Source organism: Eupeodes corollae, chromosome 2, assembly GCF_945859685.1.
Source record: "Eupeodes corollae chromosome 2, idEupCoro1.1, whole genome shotgun sequence".
Lineage (NCBI taxonomy): Eukaryota > Metazoa > Arthropoda > Insecta > Diptera > Syrphidae > Eupeodes > Eupeodes corollae.
The window spans coordinates 91,987,431-92,010,223 of NC_079148.1; the positions used below are offsets into that span (position 1 = coordinate 91,987,431).

Sequence of the window (22,793 nt, forward strand, 5' to 3'; positions counted from 1 at the left end):
TTTAAAAATGGTGGAAAACGAATTATATAATCTTCTTAGATGTAGTAGAAAATTGTTGTGCGTTATTGGTTTGGGACAAATTTTTAAAATCAAAGAAATGTATACATACATAATATTCGTAAATAAAATAATTTAAAATTTAATAAGAATCCATAACCACAAAATATTACAAACGTCAACAAAAATAAGATTTTTTTAAAGATATTTAATTGATATTTGACAACTGGACCGACGGTAGACCGGAAAATTGACACATATGGTTAAAATCCAAACTCTCTTTGATTATCTTGTATTATTAATTAAAGATTGTAAATAATTCATTGCCGTTCGGATTCGACTTAAAACTGTAGGTCCCTTCCATTCCTGACAACAGTACTCGCACACAGGAATGGTTGAGAGTTGTCAGTCACTAGGCTCTAGTTCTCAAACGGATTGTTGCGCCACCGAACTTAGTTTAAATAATTCATGATGATTAAATTTGAGATTTGCCTAAATTTATGCTGCTCCTTTTCAACGTTAATAGTCTAAGCGCCGCGCCGGCAGTAAATTTTGGGAGTGAAATGATAACCAAAATTCCTTGATGCGAATGTGTAGATATACGCTCAACTACATCAAATTTAACCTATTGGCAGTTTTTTTCAAGATTGATTGGGAATAAGCGGTTGAAAATGGTATTTTTTCCTATTTTGAGTTTAGAATGATAACCACATGAGTGATACATCAGAAAAAATCAATAATTACAAAAAAGTGTATCCAAAACGTTTTACTTTCAGCCTTATAAGATTTTTCAACTTAAAACCCTGCAAACTTTGTTGCTATAAGGTTTAACCACTCCACTCACAACATTTTTCTGGCAACTGTAGGTCTGTAATAAGATCTATAAATAACCTGTGGATGTGTACTTCGATACGAATATAAACAATTTTTTTGTTTTTTCACTGAATGCGCCCAATTCTTAGCACTGAATACAAACTTTCTATGTTTTTCTATTAAGGCGCCATGCTCTATATTTGACAGACAAAAAAAACAATTGTCATTCCGTCTGCACTTGCCACTTTTGAAATTCCTGAAGAATAATTTTGTTGGAATTGAACAAAGTTTTTCCTTTAATAAATCCCCTAAAACAACAAAATGGCTGAAAACGCTGGCAATTGGTGCTTAATTGAAAGCGATCCTGGTGTATTTACTGAATTAATTCGAGAGTTCGGTAAGTGTTTATTTTAAAGTTTTGGTTTAAACAAACCCAAAAGCCGGCAATGCAACTTCGCATCATACTTCAATAAAAATGTTTTTAATGCCTTTTAAATCTGAACTTTAGGTGTTGAAGGGGTACAGGTTGAAGAGATTTGGAGTTTGGAGCCAGATTCCTTTAAAAACCTAGAACCCATTCATGGACTGATCTTTCTATTCAAATGGGTGCAGGACGATGAACCATCGGGCTCCATTGTTACAGACAATAGAACAGAAAAGATTTTCTTTGCCAAACAAGTCATAAACAATGCATGTGCCACTCAAGCTATTTTAAGTATTTTGCTTAATTGCAATGACGAGGATATAAAGCTTGGAGATACATTAACGAATTTCAAGGTGAGTGAACGCTCAAGTGAGTGATTGTTGTTGTCCAGCTTTTATATTTGTTTTAAATTTAAATTTTCAACATTAAGTTAAGTTGGAAAATGAATTTTTTGACTTGGTTCTTATGATTTTAATATTGTTACAAAAATAGATATGTACGATTTCTACGACTGCTTGTTAATCTATGGAAAAAAGACAAAGAAACTCATAAACAGGAGGAAGTGTCCTAAGTCCTAAGAAGGACACTGCATTTGGCATTTGTCCACATACTTAAAAGTAAATGAAACCTTATATTCGTCAAAATTGTAGGTTAAAATTATCTGGTAGTTTATCCGTTTTTATCGTAAAACTTCTTTTTTTTTGTACACATGAAAACCTAAAAAAAAACGAGTATGGCATGAAATCCACAAAGGTTGGTTGTAATGCCATGTATACCTTTAACCAATGGCAGAAGCAAGAAAATAAGAGCATAAGTACTGCTCCAACATCCTTAAAATCCAAACAAATTAGTTAATATTTCTCTTGTTACTTGGAAGCTTTTAAAAGCAAGACGATTTTCCGAACCCGAACGTCTTATTTGATAAAACACTTTCCATGACAAGAATTTTTCTTGTAGTATTTGTAAATTCCGTAGTACCCGTGCCATGATGTTTAGTGCGATGGACTGTCATGCGAGAGGTCTTGGGTTCGATCCCTGCCTATGCCACTTTTTCACGGGTATTGCCTCTTGCGAGCAATTGAGAAATTATCTAAGAGTAATTCTTGTCATGAAAAGTGCTTTCTCAAATTTTCCGTTCACAAAATCATTAAATATCAAAACAATATCTTAGAAGCCATTTTTGCCGGGTGAGATTTTTATTTAGACTTATTACTCAGTTGGGTTTGACATTTGCAGTCTATATCTACTAAAGCTTAAAGTATAGAGCCGCTAAAAAAACGATGCGCAAAGTTATGATAGCCACGACACAGACCGATTATGAATTACAAGAATCAATGCAAATGTTGTCAGATAAAATCAAGACTCATCCATCTTATACCTTTCAAAATCTGTCAGTATTTGTTAAGCTGTTAAACGACAGAGTCGAATTTTTCAAATCAAAATAATACTTTTCATTGGACTCCATCCAGTCATTTGCGACTATTTGAATTTCCAATCCAATTTATTCAGACGAACTCAATCATATAATGAATCGAACAAGACAATCTGATTTTTAGACAATTAGAAATCAGTAAAACAAAATTGGCTCAAAGCCAAATGGCTAAATGATTTATGGCAAGCTCAAAATAAAAAAGTTTAGGAGGCAAGTTTATTTGAACTCTTTCTTTTTTTTGTGATGGTTTAGCATTAAAAATTATTTCGTATTTCTATTCCTTTATTGTTGCATTTCACCAAAACATTTCCTTTTTTAAGCACCAATCATGAAAGCAAACAAAATATGTATTTAATGTACGATGAAATCATGGGCCATATGCATACACGATAGTAAATGCTTCTACTGGCAAAGTACTTACAAGTTGTCATATGCATAAAAACAAAGTAAATACTAGAACAGTCGTACTTACCATAAAAAATAGTACTTACTAGCTTCAAATGAATTTTTCCAGTAAATACTTCTTCTTTTCCTTCTGCTAATTTTTCAAGTAAATAAAAACCAACCTTGATGTTTTATAGTAAATACTTTTGTGTGTTAAAAGCAACATATTCGCATTCGTGAGTCTAATTTAAAAACACTCGGTCCATTATATTTATTTTAAATATCAGCAATTTTACCTATTAGCTCAGGAAAGGTTCACAAGGAGCAAAGAATTGCCGGAGTAACAATTTCAAAATGCTTTACCGTTTTGAAAAAGAAAACGTTGGGTGGTAAAGCGAGTATTTTATTGGTAAGAAATTTAATTAAAAATTATCACAAAAGATGCGAATATTTTTCTATATATGTATATTAGGGTGACCGCAACTCCCGAAGAAATTTTTTTTTGTCGAATTCGTTACGGGGGAACCCCATAAAATGATCAGCCTTTGCAGATTTTTAGCTAGCCAAAATTTTAGCTCGATTGGATAACGGTAAATGCTGCCGACACGCGCTCAAAGTTTCAAAAATCTCCGATTTTTCCCTGTTTTACGAATAAAATTAGATCGAGCTCCCAAACCAAATATCTGTAAAATCCTTAAAATGACTTAAAATATTGTAGAAAACACAACAGAAATAACACTCACAATTTTTAATCATTAAATTTATTGTATATTAAAAATAATAAGCGAATAAAAAGCGCGTTTGTTTTTTATTGAAATATACGAACTTGCACTTTTGCTTATTAAACAATATCAACGACTTGAAAGCTTTTTGGTTACTAATTACATTGTTGTAAGTGACGGTAAAAACATTTAGCATGTGAATTATGTGTAACAGTACTAACTTAAATAGGGACAGTTGTTTGGGAGATAGGGCTAGTTTACTTCGCAAAACAGGGAAAAATCGGAGATTTTTGAAACTTTGAGCGCGTGTCGGCAGCATTTACCGTTATCCAATCGAGCTGAAATTTTGGCTATCTAAAAATCTGCAAGGACTGATCATTTTATGGGGTTCCCCCGACCCAATTCCGAAAATCGATTTATTGCGGTCACTCTAATGTATATACATGTATATATATTTTCCTCTCTTCGGTTCCCATCGATCACCGAGATCAAGCATCAGTGAGCGTGGTTAGTAGAAAGATGGGGGACCGTCTCGAAACCTACCGCGTGCTGTTGTCATGTGTTCTTTCTTTCTGTTGTTCTTTCTCTTCTTTCTTGTATTAATGTCTTGTGTTGTTATCACCTTACATAGCCTAGTTGCTCAAGGTGCTGTGTTCTCTAGTCTGCACATTTATGTGCAGAGTAGTGTGAAATGTAATGTAATGTAATATTTTCCTCTGTATGGAGTTCCTTTGAATTTTGAAGAACTTTATCAGCTATACATGATTGGCTTTTGAGTTACAGTTTACCTCATGCATAGGAGCCTTGGTTAGTTCCCGTGTAGAAATAAATAAACCTAATTTACATTCTAAGAAATATATCAATCGCAAGGAATATGTAGACATCTACTTTCAAGGTTCCTGTACTGCAAAGGAATGTTCTACAAGTGTTGTTAGTGAATGGCCGGTTTCAGTCCATGATTCAAGCATATAGTTTTCTTGAATCAACGAACGAGAGATATGAAATTACACAGTTATTAATGACTCCATTTAAGAAATTGACAAATAATACATGCATTCAAAAGAAAGGGTTATTATAGAGCATTAGTACCAGTATTTATTTTTTCTACCAGAAGTAAGTACTTCAGTTTTATGCATATGTGATAAAAAGATAGCAAAAACTTTCTTTCACTTTCTTAGCACGAACTTTCTCCTGCATGAAAAAAAATCTGTTTAAAGTTTCTATATAAGATTTAAAAATATACCTGTAAAATAAGTTTTTCTTCAAAGATATAAATGCCTTTCATTTTTCAAAAAAAAAAAAACGCGCGATTCATCCCAAGACTCATCCTAGGACAACTCATCCCATCCCGGAAATGAAAAATACTTGTAAGCATACTTAACGAAAACAATTGTTTGTGTATTCAACTAGTTCGTTCAAACCTTTTTCCTTTGGATAGCTTTATTTTATTTTCATACTAGAAGAACCAGGATGGAAAGTAAATATAGTAAAGTAATTAAGTAAAAAATAGTGCTCAGCTTTATGCAGATAGATAGATGAGGACATATTAATGATGATAATGAAGGAATGTTATTGGTAGGTAGATGGTACCAAATACAATCCAATCACATTCCTTTTTCCGTGCAAGTTTTCAGCGCATACATGGAGTTATTACGTTCAGTTTATTTTTTCATTAAAGTTAAAAAAAAACAAGCAAACGAACATTTACAAAAAATTGCTATTCATGTGTTTTTTACACTCAGGCTCTTGTGCGTTTTTGATTTTATTTATGAACTTAGCAGTTGTAGAGGTTGTAGGTAATACAATATGTAGATAGGTGTACGTTGAAAAAGTGATTCTTATAGAAAATACATATACTCTTTCTGGCCCGTTTCTTTAACTTGTACTAAGTATTTATTCCTTTATATAAGCGAAGGCAAGTAAAATATGTGTTAAAACAACCTTATTCTTAAAGAATAATATTTTAAAAACATAAATACAAAGGTACCAAGATATTACTTCTTGATAGAAACTTTAAAATAGATTGAATACACGGCCATCGTTGGGTGTTTACAATAGTTATAGTTATGAAAATACATAAATATGTACCAAATGCATTCATTTCGATAAAAGATAGAAATGTTATTCAAATTTAATTATGCTCTCTTTCGGGCTCATGCATAGCATTTGATCTGGTGAGATGAGAGGAGGTTACATTTAATACAGGGGGGTCATTCCGTAAAACGATAATCGTTAGACGATAGCGTTTCGACGATAGTATCACTTCACGTAAGACGATAATCGTCAAAATGATATCGTCAAAACGATAGCGTTTGCACGATAGCTAAGTAGGTATCGTCTGCTATTAATTTCTATTGATAACTAAGCAAATTGAAGTAAAAAAGTCTTGGGTGTAGTTTAACTTTGTTACAAAATGGAAATAGAAACTCAAAAGAATACAATGAATTCGGTTACGAAGAAAATTAATGAATGGGACTTTCTATCTATTCTAACTCATATGTGAGCATTTTTGTATATACAAAACATTAGTAATCTCTCTAAATTGTTTTTAAATATTACAATTGTAGTTATGGAATTGCAAAAAAGGACTTTTTTAATTATAAACACTTAATTTGCCAGGCGGTTGTTCAATATTAACATGAATGATGAACATTGGTATATTCGACCGGCAACGATTTTGGTATCGCTCTTGCACAAAGCACTAATCCAAATTAGTTTTGGAAACAACAAATATTTTTGAAGCCAAGTTATGTTCCCTGTGGATAAAATGGAGTCTTCACTTCCTTCCCTTGGACAAAATTGGGTTTATTACTGCACCTAATTTACAAAAACATAGGACATTGAACAAACATTTTGATATTATAGTTTTATCTTCTGCGGCAACAAATGAAAACACAAAAAGTGACAAACAATAAACATCACAAGATAGTTGGCATGTTTACGAAATGAATTTTTTGCATATTTTCAAAATTTCCCATAGAGAAAAACCAAGTTTAATAACATTTTCAAGTTATTGAACAAGCATTATCTTTCGTTGAGTTCATTTTGACATTTCAGTCATAGTATAATATACTCAACGAACTTATACTGAAAACGATTGAAAGAGACGATAGTGATAAAGTTACGTAAAGCAAATTATTGACGATATCGTTAATGATAATCGTTTTGACGATTATCGTTTCGGAAATTACGGAATGACTCCCCAGTTAAAATAACTTAAAAAAAAAACTATTCAAAATTTTACCTGAAAAATATGTTTCTCTTCAAAAATTTAAATGCCATTTTATAAATCAAAAAACCCTTGATTTTTCAATTTTTTTTTTTTGAAAATCTTTAGAATTTAGTTTGTTATGAAAGCAATAGAACTTAAAGACTGCTCTGACTCAAACTAAATGCAAAAATAAATGCTAATTTGCATTGTGTAAATACTTTTGACGCAATGAAAATGTGTGTAAATACTTTTGACTATCGCTAATCATCAGTTCGTTTGCTTTGTTTTCTGTCCAATGTACCGTTATCCTTACCAAATAGACTTCGGTCGCTCAGGCATACACAAGGCTTTAAAGAACATAGCATTTTGTTAGACTACAACAACAACAACAAGAAAAAGCTCTTTCAATTGAATATGCACAAAAAAGCTTGTTGTGTAAATACTTTTGACTACCTCTGTATACGCTCTACATTTGAATTTCTTAAAAAAAATGTTGGCCCGTTTTTGAGATATAGATTTAAAAAAAAATTCAATATTTTTTTAAAAATCCAAACAATAAAAATTGTACTTTTGATAATCACATATTGTTAAAGCGATATACGAATTTATTCAAAAAAAAATATTGAAATCAGTTCATAAGTTGCTGAGAAAATTAAAAAAACAAAATAACGGTTCTATGAGCGGTACCTTTTCTAAGCAATACAAAAATACGGTTTTCTTATTAAAAGAATCCAAGTTAAAAAATAAAATTTTAGACAAAATTTCGGTTTGTTTTTGAGAAAAATCGAATTTTTGTTTTTAGACCAAAAATTATATGTCAAGATGACTTGCACTCGTTTCATTATTATTGCCAAAACACAGCTGATGATTTGCTTGATTCTGTAATAGTCCTTGATGAACAGGAACTTGCTCTTTTTAATATGAAAAACAATAAAAACAATGGCATTCCCGTTAAATTTCTTAAAAACTGATCTTTAGAATACAAGCAATATCTTCTTTCTTTTTATAACAACTTAACGATTCCGCTTGCATTCCCTCGTATTTTAATTAAGCTGTTATATTTCCAATATTTAAGAAAGGTGATGCTAGCTTACTTGACAATAACAGAGGTATTTTAATATTTAATTCCATTAGAAAAGTATTTGATAGAATTCTATACAAAAGACTTGTCAGTTTGGTAGAATCAAACAATCACTTAAGTATGTTTCAAGCTGGTTTTCGTGAGGGCTTTTCAACAGTTGACCATATTTTTGCTTTATCGAGTATCGCTAACAAATGTATCCAAAAGAAAAAGATGTATGCTTGCTATATCGACTTAAAAACTGCATTTGATACCGTCAATCGAGAAGCTCTTATTTTCAAAATGGGCTCACTTGGTATATCTAGAAAATATCTACGAAAAATTTGTATGTAAAACTTATGCTACAGTTTGGGATGGGGCCGAGATTTCAAATTGGTTTCAAACCACTGCAAGTGTTCCTCAAGGATGTATCCTCAGCCCAATCCTGTTTGCCCTTTACATTGATGATATTTCAGATAATTTACCCTGTGGAGTTGTTTTTCTGGTATTCGTATGAAAGTACTTCTTAACGCGGATGACTTGGTTATGCTACCGGATAACCTATCTTCTCTCCAGCTACAAATCAATAAAGTCCAAACGTACCGCGATATCTGGGACCTCAAAATAAACTCAGAGAAAACAAAGATATTGGTATTTGAGGCATGGAGTTGTAGAAGGTTGAGAGAAGAAAGGTGGTCCCTTAACAACCAACCTATTGAAATAGTACAGGAATTCAAATATATGAGAGTGTTGATGTCTGCTAAAGGTAGCTTCAATAAACATGTTCAGCGTAAGAGTACAGAAGCTAAAGTAGCTCTCAACATAATGTGGCCAACGTTCTTCTCAAACAAAAACATGCACTTAGGATCTAAATACCGAGTTTTTAAAGCAACCATTAACACTTGCGTGTCTTACGGTGTTCAAGTTTTTGGTCACACCTTTTAATAAGAATTTGGTTTGATACAACGCCTTTTTTCAACCTATGCAATACATGTTGAGTCTGGAATTGCGCCGATTTATGTTAAAAATTTGAAATTGCATGCAGATTTTCTAACAAGAGTGATGAGTAAACCAAGTTCGAATCTTCAAAAATCTATCATAAAGGTTCTTTTGCGAACAGAAGCATTTCCGTTTAAGGAATGGGCTCATCTTGAAATGGGTTGAAATGAATTATATTCCGCATCGGTCAATCTTTCCAATTGTTGTAACAGAAATGACCGTGACGATATTTACCATTTCATAGCTATTCGTCCGATACTACAAGAAATTCGAAGGCTCTATTTTCAACATAGTGTGCTCTCTAGAGAACGTAATTTTGGGTGTAATGATGAACGGATCAGTTGGGACGACAAATCTTGTCATGTTCTGTGACCATGCCTTAAATTATCGAAGAAGCTTTTCAACCTTTTAATTTTATTCTTCTAATTCTATTTTATTAAAAATATTAACCAACAAATTTCTAAAACAATTTATAATATTTATTTATAAAAACGTAAACTAAAACGCAAAAATCGATAGTTATCAAAAGATCATATATTTTTTCTGTTTGAGCGAATGTAAAACAACAAATTATCTATGAAATCTAATGAAAACCTACCAACTATTTACTTAATTATTTTATTAAAGCAAATGTTATTTTCTGGCAGACGGCAATCTTGCTATGTTCATATTTTATTTTAATTCAAAATTGTAAAAAAAAAAATGTTTTTTAATTGTTTATTTTCAGGAATTTTGTCAGTGCTTTGATCCATATAACAAAGGTCTTACGCTAAGCAACGCCTCCCAAATTCGAACAGTTCATAATTCTTTTGCAAGGCAAACCCTATTCGAATTAGATTCTAAGAACCAAAACAAAGATGAAGATGTATTTCATTTCATTGGTTACATACCAATTGATGGTCGTCTGTATGAGTTGGATGGCTTGAAAGAAGGTCCTATCGATTTGGGAGCAATTGAAACGTCACAAAACTGGATTGACGTTGTTCGTCCTATCATTGAGAAGAGAATGCAAAAATATAGCGAGGGTGAAATTCATTTCAATCTGATGGCAATTGTTTCGGACCGACAAATGATCTATCAGAAACAAATTGACAAATTACTTACTGCCGATGAAAATGCAATGGAAACTGATGACAAACAAGTTGAAGTAGCCCGAATTCGATCAATGATTGAAGATGAAATTGTTAAGCGTAAGCGTTATAGGGTAAGTCAAGATTTTTTTTGTTTTCTTTTCAACTGGATTAACATTGTTTTTTTTTTTTAAGATCGAAAATATCCGACGCAAGCATAATTATTTGCCGTTTATTGTTGAACTTTTAAAAATGCTTGGTGAACAAGGTCAATTAACTCCATTATATGAGAAAGCCAAACAAAGGGCTTTGGAACGTGAGACTACAACTGTTACTAAAACAAAATCATAAATGCATTTATTGTTTAAGTATTTATATTTGATGTATCACATGAAATATTCATCATTAACAAGTCCTTTTATTAAACGTTAAAATAGTTAAATTTATTGTTGTTTTTTGAAATTAAAACATATATATTTTATTGGTAAGTTTTTTACACTATTGTTTTGATTTGAAGTTTGTTGATTCATTATACTTGTGCACAAGAAAGGTCCAAAAATGAATTAATCGACAACAGAACTATAGCTAAATTACACAGAAAAACAAAATAAACCGTTTTTTGTGTTGCATGACATTTTTTTACCGTTGTTTACTAATTTGGGTTCTCTGATTTCAAATCTACTCTCAGATTTTTTGTAGCAGCTCTTGTTAGTGAGATACGGGTACCCTTAAGTAGTCGATAGTTTCTATTAATAGCGGTGTAACTTAAGTAGTTCCTTTAGAAATTTCATTATGTCTTCCTCAAGAAGGACGTGTTTAAATAACCCTGATTGTTTTTGTGTCATTTGCGGAGGATATATGCTCCAAAAATTTCGTTTAAATGTGTCGGACTTTGTGAAAAAAGCATACTTCGACTACTTTGGGTTTCCGTTGCCATCAAATGCTAAACCTTGGATACCAGGTATGTAAAAGTTGTGTTAAATCTTTGCGGCTGTGGGCAAACAAAAAAAGACCCATTTAAGTACAAAGCTCCTATGATTTGGCGTGAACCATCCAACCATCATGACGACTGTTATTTCTGTGTAACGAAAATCATAGGAATAAACCATACAAATTGCTCTAAGTGGATATATCCCAACTTAAAATCTGCCATAAGACCAGTTTTGAGTATTGGTGATACATCAACACCACAGCAACCATGTACATCTTCGGAAAATTCAGACCAGTGCAGCGGACAAAGCGAAAACGACGGCAACAGTGATTTTGATTGCTGCATTAGTCCCCGACCACTAAATCAAGATGATCTAAATGACTTGATCAGGGACCTTGGACTGTCTAAAACGGCATCAGAAATTTTAGCTTCCCGATTGAAAGAAAGAAATTTGTTGACCAGAGAAACAAAGATATCGTACTACCGTAACAGGAAAAAAGATTTACTTCCTTTCTTTACTAAAAAAGATAATTTTGTGTTTTGTACTGATATTCCGGGTCTAATGAATGCAATGGGATTAAAAGAATATCATCCAGAGCAGTGGCGGTTGTTCATTGATTCGTCAAAACGAAGTTTGAAATGTGTACTTTTACATAATGGCAACAAACTTGGTTCCTTACCTATTGCTCATTCTACAAAGGTTAAAGAAGAATATCTTACAATATCTTTAGTTCTCGACAAAATTAAGGAACATAACTGGTTTTATGTGTTGATTTAAAAATGGTAAATTTTCTCCTGGGCCAACAAAGTGGCTATACAAAATACCCCTGTTTCCTATGCCTATGGGACAGCCGAGCTAAAGCTGAGCATTGGACAAAAAGAGAATGGCCTTCCAGGGAGGGTTTGATTCCCGGTAAGCAAAATGTAATTAATGCTCCACTGGTATCCAGAGACTGAATTATATTGCCTCCTTTGCATGTAAAACTGGGGTTGATAAAACAGTTCGTAAAAGCTCTAAACAAAGATGGCGTATGTTTCAACTACATTGTAAAAGTGTTTCCAAAATTGAGTAGTGAGAAAATCAAGAGTGGTATTTTCGGTGTCCCACAAATCAGGAAGTTGATAGATGATACAAATTTCATCATGGGAAGAGTTTGTTTGGGTAGTGAGGAATTTTTTGGGCAGTAGGAAGTCTGACGGCTACATTCAACACGTCGAGCAGTTGCTGATACACTTTCAGCGGCTTGGATGCAACATGAGCATCAAGCTTCACTACTTTCACAGCCATCTAGACTATTTTCCTGAAAATCTCGGTGTCCTAAGCGAGGAACAGGGAGAGCACTTTCACCAGGATATTCGCACTATGGAGGAAAGGTATCAGGGGTACTGGAATGAACATATGATGGCTGATTATTGTTGGAGCATTCAAAATAGTTCTCATAATACATCTCACTCCAGAAAATCCAAAAAACGAAAATTTTATTCAGTATAAATATGTTTAATAAATTTTTTAAACTTAAAATATGTGCATTTTCAATGAAAAATCCTATCCCTTCATTACTCCAAAACTAGAGCTGCCACATAAAAACAGCATATATTTTTGAAAAATTATTCAGATTCATTTAAGAAATCTCATGCAACAAACATGCTGTTTTCCAGTGTTATCTGTGATACCAAAACTGTTTGAGCATGGTTTCATGAAGAAGAGACAGTTAACAATTTATTTAAGTTCAGGTCCTTTTGTTTAGATGTTTTTGAAAAAACGAAGACAAGCCGATTGTGTATTTACTTTATTTTTTAAAGCCTTTGACAAGTTGTGTCACAATTTCTATTAATTTTAAAACTTAACAATCAAGGTTTTAACATCAACTTCTTAAATTGGATCTCATCGTATTTAAAGTAATCACCTGTGGCGAGAAAAAAAGTACTTCTAATGTTATATATCGCTTTCGTACAACTCATTTATCAAATAAATCATTAACGCCAACGTTTTTAATTTATCAAAGAAATGTCAACATTTTCAATACCACAATAACTTCAAACCTTAAAACTAAATATAGACTACATCATCAATGTTCTGCGAATTCACAATGAAAAATTATCAAAGATAGCAGCCCTCTATGCAATCAATCAAACAAGCAGTTGGTACGCAGAATGGCACGAGCTGGCTTTCTTGAGTGAAATGTCACTGGATCTGGATTTCCGTAACGTTGATGAGCGCCGAGTTTAACTGTATAAATTAATTGCAAGGTTTGATGAAAAACTCCGTAGTCGCTGTATAGAAGAAGCGTCAAATTCAACTCAGATTAATTTACAAACATCTCTGTCATGACCCAAGGTCCAAATAACTATTTTAGAAAACAGTGTGGAGGTGATTTCTATGATGCTGAGACTTCGAGGGGAGCTCCTGCATCTCAACTGTATTTCGCATATAAAGGATCGACCCGTCAATGTAAGTTAAGTAAGTTATTCATTTATTTACATTTCAATATAAAAATAGAATACAAATTATGAATTTAAGAGCTATGGCTAAGCCGTCAGCCTGGTTGGCAAGTTTATAAATGTTTGGGGTAGATTCCAACAAGATTAATAGTTAAAGATGTGGTTCCGAAAACAATTAAAAACACCAAGTCAGTTCGGTTCACAAAATATGTATTATATTTTATTTGAAGAGAAGTACGTCTTACCAGGTTGGAGGTTATTATAAAAGAGGGCGATTCGATCTTACCGGAAATGTTAAGTACTAACTTTACAATTACAATACAATAGAATACAAAAAATTGGATGAATTAGAGTGAATTTAAGAGTGGCTTAGTCGCCATCTAGTGATTATTTCAGCTTTGTAATTGGTATAAATAATTTTAAAAAGCATTCATATTTGTCTTCAACAATAAATGTCTATTTTAAAATTTAATTAAATTTTCAATAATAAACAAAAAAAAGAACTAAAGTATCAAACGCATTCTGATATTAATAATGATACTATACTTGTAAACTGTGTTAAAGAAATTGCTTAGGGTTTTCCAGTCTCACTCGTTTAGAAGTTGGATAGTTTCCTGCATAGTTAATGATTGTTTTCCAAAGGAAATTTCCCTTTGCGCTTTGAATATTGGGCATATACTTATGATATGAAAGCAATCTTCTTTCGAAGATTGGTTGTTGACATCAATATGTAAGGTTTCCCCACAAGCGTTGCCAATAGATTGCCATCTTTCATACCACCAGTCCTTATTCACGCATAGAAAAGTAGTTTTTTGAAAGCCTTGATTACTCATAATGACAGCATACCTGTATTATGAACTCAGCCTGTGACTTGAATGTATTTGTCAAGAGTTTTGGTAGTCCGCTTTCCAAGTATATAGCGTAACAAGCCGTATTTTGGCTTTTTTATGAAATTCCTATTGAATTTCTCAATTTCCTCGTACTCTTATGACCCCCAAACTGGAGAAGCATAGCAAAGAGTTCATTTAAATACTTTATCTTCATCTTATATTTTGCAGATAAATTAATTCTTTTATTGGAAAATGCATTTTTCCATATTAGGTTAAGCAAGCAAAATGCGTCGAATCGTTTTGATAGCTAGTTTGCCATTTTTCAATTATTGCTCTCACTTTCGCCTTCTTTGTCTTGAATTCTACCAATTTACAAATTCGAAGGCGAATTTGAAATGTCATAATGTTTGTTGGCGAGTTGAAATCCAACAGCTTTTTTTTGACGGATACATGGGCGAAAGTGTTCAATTGCGTGGATTTTTTCTTGATTGTAATTATATAAAAATGATAGTTAGCTTTACTTTCAATTTTTAAATTGAGGATTCTTGGGATTCCTCCCAGAATAATTGATTAAATCACCGCAAATTTCACAAATTCAATACAAAAAATGTGTGGAAAGCTGTCAAATCAAAAGTGTTAAATCACAAAAAAATAAGAAGAAAAAGTCAAACCAAAAGTGTGAAATCACTGGAATACAGGAAGAAATATTTTCGCTTCGCCGCGAATTCGTTAATAAGGAAATACGACGCGAGTCGAATTTGAAGGCTCCTGTGCTAGTTGAAAGTAGGAGAGCCTTCCTTGGATCTAATTACCTTACGGAACAGGAAAAACTATTTATGTACTCCTGTGCTAGTAGAAAGTAGGAGAGCCTTCCTCGGATCTAATTACCTTATGGAACAGGAAAAACTCTTTATGTACTGCAAAGTGGCTAAAACTTACCGGGACAGAATAATCTGCGAAAGCCTCTGAAAATACATCGAAGTTAACATTTATTTTGATTTTATATTATACATACAGTGAGTGCCATAAATATTCGTTTTTTTTATTCTTTCCATAAAAACACTTTATATTTTACTTTAAACTTTAAAAAAAGTTAAAAACCAGTTTGTCTTTAAAATATTTTGTATTTAATAATTTAATTATATAAACATTTTTTAATTAAAATAGCAAACTAACAAAATGAAATAAATAACGAATACGACAACTCAAAAAATAACACTTCATTAATAATCGTTTTTTTTTACATACTTATATTAATTTTTTAATTAATCTTTATCATTGATTTTAAAATTTTATTGGATACCCTTGATTAGATAAAACTCCATCCAGTCACTTGGGCAAATTTTTAGTTGTTTGAAGGTAGGTATTCAATTCCTATTTTGCTCCATTCTTCTTGAAGCCGTTGCTTTAGTGCACTTATTGAAGAAACAGGGTTTTCGCGAACTCGACGGTCCAATTCATTCCCCAAATTCTCGATTGGGTTCAGGTCTGGAAATTGTGGAGGTGTTTGGATAACTTTTGGACAGTTAAACAGAAGCCATTCCCTTACAACATGCGCCTTGTGCTTAGAGTCGTTGTTCTGGTAAAATTTGAAATTCCTTAAAATGCCCATTTTCTCAGCACTTTGCCTTAAATTTTCTTTTAGGATCGTCAAATAGTATTCCTTATTCAATATACCGTCGATGAATACTGAATTTGCCATGCCCTCTTGTCGAATTGCACCTCCAAACCATGTTGAGCCCGCCTCCATGATTCACTGTTGACACAGCTTTAAAATTCACAACAAAAAGTAATAAGAAGAAAAGAAAGCTTTCCAAAAAGCTCCCACACTCAAAACAATAGCAACCTGACAACAACAACACAACAGACAAATGAACAATAGAAAAACAAAAAAAGTTTAGTAAACAGTAGCCCGGTGATGGAACATGAGTTCTAAACGCGTAGCTAATTTTATTTTATTTATTTTTAAAAAATAAAAAATTGTTTGTAACTTAAAAGTTTTAATTAATTGTAAAAATTTTTAAGAAAATACCTATAATCGTTTTTATTTAAAAATAAACATACAAATACATTCACTAATTGCTTTGTATTCCTGCTTTTAAGATCTTCATTTGGCTTGGTGCACTTAAACGAGGATTTGCTTTAATTTTTCTTACTATAAGCCGTTCTTCTTTCGTTATTAACTTTTTTGTTGACCCATCTGCTTCTTTGGTTCGATCCTTCCTTCTCTTTTATACCTCCGAACAATATCACCAACAGTGTTTGGCTTTATTTCTAAAATATCAGCAATTTTTTGTATGTTTCAGCTTTATTATGGTGAAAAAAAACAAGGTTTCTTTTTTCAAGGCTTGCATTTTTCCTTTGCGCCTCATGATTAACTTTTTAAATAAAACCTAACTTTTTAAATAATGCAGACGTCTAGTCAAAACTTTATTTTAACGGCACTCTTGAATAAACAAACTGTTAATCGGAGCAAATGTCAAACTCAGCAAAGAACCCAAAAAAACGAATATTAATGAAGCGCTTACATGTGTCCTTTTTGCGTTGTTTATCGTATATCTTAATGGAATTAAGTGATTGCACCATTTTTTTAATGAAATATTTAGGAAGTAATATACTTATTTATAAAATAACCAAATAATAAACCTAAATTCAACTTTTACTATGAAAAAACACCAAAAGTATGTTTAAGAATAAAAACCGAATATTAATCACTGTACATATACATATACACAGATATGTTTTTTCTTTTTGTTTAACAATGACACTAATGTAGCAGGAGGAAAATATCGGCGTCATTGGAAACTCCAATCAAGTAGTCATTAGGGTGTCCCTACAAATTTTTGTTTGGATTTTCCGAACAAAAGACCTCTCAAAACTTACGTAATTGGACTTAGATTACAAAAATATATAAACAAAATATTAAAATTTGTCTAGGGGGTTGTACCGACCCTCAAAATTTTGACAAATTGATATTTGTATGCTTTTTTCCCATCCTTGATTTCGGTTCCTGAGCTACTATTTATTATAAAATATTATTTGTATACCATTGGAAAGGGAATGATTCCTAGATCACAATCCGGAAATTTCAGCAATCTAGGTGGAGAAATATTAAAGTTCAAAAATGGAAATCTGGGAGTGGACTTTTGACCCTCTAGGACGCATATTAAGCGAGATGTTCGCATTTAAAATTTGAACTTGGATTTTTTCCATAACTTGTTGTAAAACTGGTCTTATACAAAGATAGGCACACCATTGGAAAGGGAATGATTCCTAGATTACAATCCTGAAATTTCAGCCATCTAGGTGTTCTATATCGAGAAATATTGAAGTTAAAAAATGGACCTTTTGGGAGTGGACTTTTGACCATAGGACGCATATTAAGCGAGATATTCGCATTATAACTTTTAGGTCTTATTAGGTTTAGAACATATTTGACGTTTTGATTAGCATGCAACAATACGTTTCCAGCGGTTTCAAATTTATAAGGTTTTAAGCTAAAAATACCCCCAATAGGTGACGAAAATTGATTTTTTTTTTAAATTTTTGGCGCATACCTATTGCTATTATCATCATTTTCCTGAAACTTAAAACCACTGCTCTATCAATCTGACACAATTTAAATTAAAGTTTCTTTACCTACCGATTTTGTCGGATTAATCGGATTTAAAGCGCAAGGATTTGAAAAGTGGGAGTTTTGTGGACAAATATGGTAAAGACCACATATGTGGTTTATTGAGGAAACGTAGAGGTTTTTCATTCACCATTTGCTTATGACTAAATGGGTTGTTGAACTCCATAATTTGTAGGCCTGATCTTATACAAAAGCCACACTTTGAAGTCCTTAGCATTCATTCGAGATCCTCAACGGGTTGTGTAAAGTGCGTTGTAACAGTTTTAAAAGCAATTTTTGTGATTTTTTTTTTAAATAATGAGTTCAAGGCATCGTGGGACCTTCCCATTTAGAAATGTATGCGGTTATTTTGAAGAAATCGACAATATTTAGGCTAAAGCTTCGATTCCAAATGTAACTAAGGAAAGAGTTATTCAATTACTTAAATCCTGTTTCGGAAGGTACAATATTGTGAAGCGATACCCCAAAAGCAAACAAAATGCTAGTTTCGAAAACAAGCTGAAGTTTTTTTTAAAGTCATCTGAGAAGCTTTTCGACGTTGCGCTTGTAAATGCACTTAATTTAAAACTTGTTCGTATTTAAAACCAAAGAAAGTTCTTATCCATGAGAGAAGTTTTTTGTTGGATCAAAGAAATGAAAGGAAAATGGTTATAAGTGGGGTTGACAAGAAAGAAACAAATATCTTGAAGAAACGACAGCGGAGGCAAATTGAAGAGTCAAAGAGGGAAGCAAAAAAATGGTCTACGCAGGAAACGGATACTGTCTCAGGAAACTGCAATGAAGAGTTAGTGCGTGAATCTTCCCAAGAAACACATTCGGTAACAGAGGTATACCCAAAAAAAACCCTTTGACAGAGGCACCATCGACTTCAAGAGCTTATCGCAATAGATGTTGCCAACAGTTGCCAAGGCATATGTGATCGATACGGTTTAAGATGTGTTAAACTGGTAACAGAGGTATCACAGAGTGTAACTGACCCTACTTCTAGAGATGGCTTTATTAAGAACAAGTTGAAATCTCGTGCAGAAATACCACATTTTGGACACAAAAATAAGTTTAAATTCTAAGGTTATGTCATTAATTAAAAATTATTTCTTGATTATTTTGTTTTTATGTGATTTGTTTGAACAATATTAATAATAAAATATCGGAAGGAAAAAGAGAGGGCATTAGAAGCGTGCGGTCGAAGATGTTGAGAGGTATAAAAGCAGGAATGAGGTTCGAAAGTTTTATGAACAGGTGAAACGACATTCACAGGTACATAAACCTAGAACCGAAGGCTGCAAAGACGAAAGTGGAAACATCATAGTGGAACCGCAGTCAATGCTGAGGATATGGAAGGACCACTTCTGCAGACTGTATAACGGCCACGAAGAACTGAATTCCGATGTCAGGCAGGATGATCCATTCAATATAGACGACGAAAGCCAACAATCCCGTCCTGCCGACTTAGACGAAGTAAAGATTGCCATATCTAAGTTGAAGTCTAATAAAGCCGCTGGAGCAGATGGCTTGAATGCCGAGCTCTTTAAAGCAGCTGGAGATAAGTTGGTTAGGAGCATGCACCAACTTATCTGTAAGATATGGTCGGAAGAAAACATGCCCGATGAATGGAACCTCAGTATTGTTTGCCCGATCCTGAAAAAAGGAGACCCTCTAAACTGCAACAACTGTAGAGGAATAAGTCTACTTAACATCGCCCATAAAATCTTCTCTGCCATAATATGTGAACGTCTAAAGCCCATCGTCAACAACCTGATAATATATCAGTGTGGTTTTAGACCAGGAAAGTCCACAGTTGATCAAATATTCACATTAATGCAGATCCTGGAAAAAACTCAAGAGCACCAAATCGACACCCACCATCTTTTCATCGATTTCAAGGCCGCATATGACAGCATCTACAGGGACGAGCTGTATAGAGCCATGTCTAGTTTTGGCATCCCTGTCAAACTCGTCCGTTTGTGCAGGATGACCATGGAGAATTCACGCTGCTCCATAAAGGTTGGAAACAACTTAACAGAACTTTTCGATGTCAAAAAAGGTTTTAGACAAGGTGATGCGTTGTCATGTGATTTTTTTAACATCGTGCTTGAAAGAATAGTGCAGAGCTCACACGTCAACTCTAGAGGCACTATCTTTCAAAAGTCTGTCCAATTACTGGCATATGCTGATGACATTGACATAATCGGAAGAACTCAGCGTGATTTCAATTGGGCTTTTGTGAGTATTGGGGCAGAGGCGGCAAAAATGGGTTTAACGGTTAATGAGGGCAAAACAAAGTACACGCTGTCGTCAAGAAAGGACATACAACACCGACGTCTTGGTCAAAACGCCACAATCGACAGACGTAACTTTGAGGTAGTCAAGGACTTCGTCTACCTAGGCTCCGCTGTAAATGCAGAAAACAACACCGCCGCTGAGATCAAACGCAGAATAACTCTTGCTAACCGCTGTTTCTTTGGACTAAGAAACTAATTGAGTGGTAAAGTCCTCTCTCGAGGGACCAAAGTGTTGCTATATAAGACCCTTATCATCCCCGTCCGGCTATACGGTGCAGAAGCATGGACCATGACAAAAGCGGATGAAAGCACCTTGAGTCGCTTCGAGAGAAAAGTTCTTCGTGTGATCTACGGTTCCGTATGCATCAAAGGGGAGTGGAGAAGAAGATGGAACGACGACCTGTACGGGCTGTACAATGACGTAGATTTAGCCAGAAGGGTAAAAGTCCAACGACTAAGATGGCTGGGTCACGTAGAGCACATGGAAACCAATGCTCCGGCCGGGAAAGCCTTTCGAATCCGCACCCACAGGACAGCGCAGTAGAGGAAGACCGCGGATCAGGTGGCGCGCACAAGTGGAAGGTGACCTCACCAAACTTGGAGCGCGAAACTGGAGACATCTAGATAGGGACCGAGCTAGATGGAGAAGTTTGTTGGGTGAGGCCCTAGTTCACACAGGACTGTAGCGCCACCTTAAGTAAGTAAGTAATAATAAAATACGTTTAAAACTTATGTTTTTTTATAAAGGGTGTCCCAAAATTAACGCAAGATTTGAATTAAATATAAAACGCCGTTTTTAGTCTTTTGATAGTTTTATTTTTTTTGTCTCATAAAGTACATAGGATAGGGTCATGTATGGAATAACACATCGGACAAATGGCCTCCATGGCTTTGCATGCACATGTGCACTCTTTTGTTGAAATTTTCCATGACCATTCTGCATAAATGTGGCTGAATTTCGTTGATGCAGCGTTGAATCTCCTCCTTTAATGCACGTTTGGTTGTGGGCTTGTTGACATAGACTTGTGATTTCAAATAACCCTATAAAAAGAAGTCTAATGGTGTTAAATCACGCGATCTAGGAGACCAATTTTGATCACCGAAACGAGAGAGTACACGACCTAAAAATGTCTCATGCAGTAATTGAATTGTTTCACGGGCTGTATGACATGTGGCACCGTCTTGTTGAAACCACATATTGGACACATCAATATCATCCAATTTTGGCAGAAAGAACTGTGTAATCATGTCGCGATATCGAACACCAGTAACAGTCACTGCTTGACCAGCATCATTTTCAAAAAAATATGGCCCAATTATTCCTCCAGCCCAAAATCCGCACCATACAGTCACGCGTTGTGGATGCATTTGTTTTTCGACAATCACATGTGGCAATTTTGGCGATTGACAAAGCCATCAAGATGAAAATGTGCTTCATCGCTTAGGATGATTTTGCTCGAAAAATCAGGGTCCATTTGTTGATGTTCAATAATCCATTCAACGAACTCTCTTCTCTGTCCATGGTCATTAGGCTTCAATTGTTGTGTTAATTGAATTTTGTAAGCATGAAGACACAGATCTTTGGTGAGTAAACGCTGTAGATAGGTTCTTGAAATTTGCAATTCTTGTCCACGACGTCGAATTGAGGTTCCTGGATTGTCAGCAACACTCTCACGCACTGCTTCGACATTCACATTTGAACGGCTTGTTTTTGGACGACCAGTGTGTTTGGCGTCTCCAACGGATCCAGTTTCCATGAATTTTTCAATTAATCTCTTCACAGTTAATAATCCTATACTGTTAGCTGTCAAATTGCTTTTTTTTCAGGGTTGTCAACACTTCTCTGCACAAATGGCGGCAAATTCAAATCTTGCGTTAATTTTGGGACACCCTTTAGTTTTATTCAAACGGTTAAAGTATGCAAAAACACGAAATTTAAAAATCTTCAAAGCCCGGTAATACCCTTAAGATAACATGTTCTTTCAGTTTTTTTGATGTTTTCTTTTCTTTATCTGTGTAAAATTACGCAAGTTGTCTAAGTTCATTCAGTGGGGCAGCTGCTATTTGGGTGAAATTTTTAATAAAACTGTTATAATAGTTTATCTTACCCATGAATGACTGCAGCTCTTTAAGATTTTTTGGACGAGGAAATTTTTTTACTGGCTTCTACCTTGCTTTCAGCTGGACGCACACCTTTGTCGCTGACAATGTGACCCAAGTTCTCCACTTCAGTTTTCATAAAATCACATTTTTGTAGGTTAACTCGCAAACCATTATCTGATAAACGTTTAAAAACGGCTTCCAAATTATGTAGGTGCTCTTGCATATTTTTTAAAATTACGCAAAATTTTGATACCCCTTTTGATAGTGTAGCTCAAAAAAAAATGTTCTCATATATCGACGGGACACCCTACTGGACATTTCCTAAAGAACAAACATAAAGGACGCAGAAGTCTCTTAAAACACCCTGTCCACTCAAGAATTTTTCAATATTCAATTCATTAGTTTATTCCTCGAGAATGAAAAAACAAATCATACTAATAAAATCAACTTGTTTAGGGT

General features: G+C 33.9%; 1 protein-coding gene across 1 annotated transcript; it reads left to right on the forward strand.

The window, feature by feature from the left end:
• Positions 1 to 1,024: 1,024 nt before the first annotated feature.
• On the forward strand, positions 1,025 to 10,554 carry LOC129945459 (ubiquitin carboxyl-terminal hydrolase isozyme L5). The gene is made up of 4 exons (XM_056055224.1): positions 1,025 to 1,207; positions 1,319 to 1,587; positions 9,770 to 10,246; positions 10,308 to 10,554. The coding sequence occupies exons 1-4, from the start codon at positions 1,132 to 1,134 to the stop codon at positions 10,461 to 10,463; spliced, it is 978 nt and encodes a 325-aa protein (XP_055911199.1). The 5' UTR covers positions 1,025 to 1,131; the 3' UTR covers positions 10,464 to 10,554.
• The last annotated feature ends 12,239 nt before the right edge of the window (positions 10,555 to 22,793 follow it).

Bases quoted from the DNA above. Each gene is read 5' to 3' on its own strand.
- LOC129945459 (XM_056055224.1), top strand. From the start codon at position 1,132: ATGGCTGAAAACGCTGGCAATTGGTGCTTAATTGAAAGCGATCCTGGT. The intron at 1,208-1,318 runs GTAAGTGTTTAT...TCTGAACTTTAG, and splicing joins TGAATTAATTCGAGAGTTCG to GTGTTGAAGGGGTACAGGTT. The intron at 1,588-9,769 runs GTGAGTGAACGC...GTTTATTTTCAG, and splicing joins ATACATTAACGAATTTCAAG to GAATTTTGTCAGTGCTTTGA.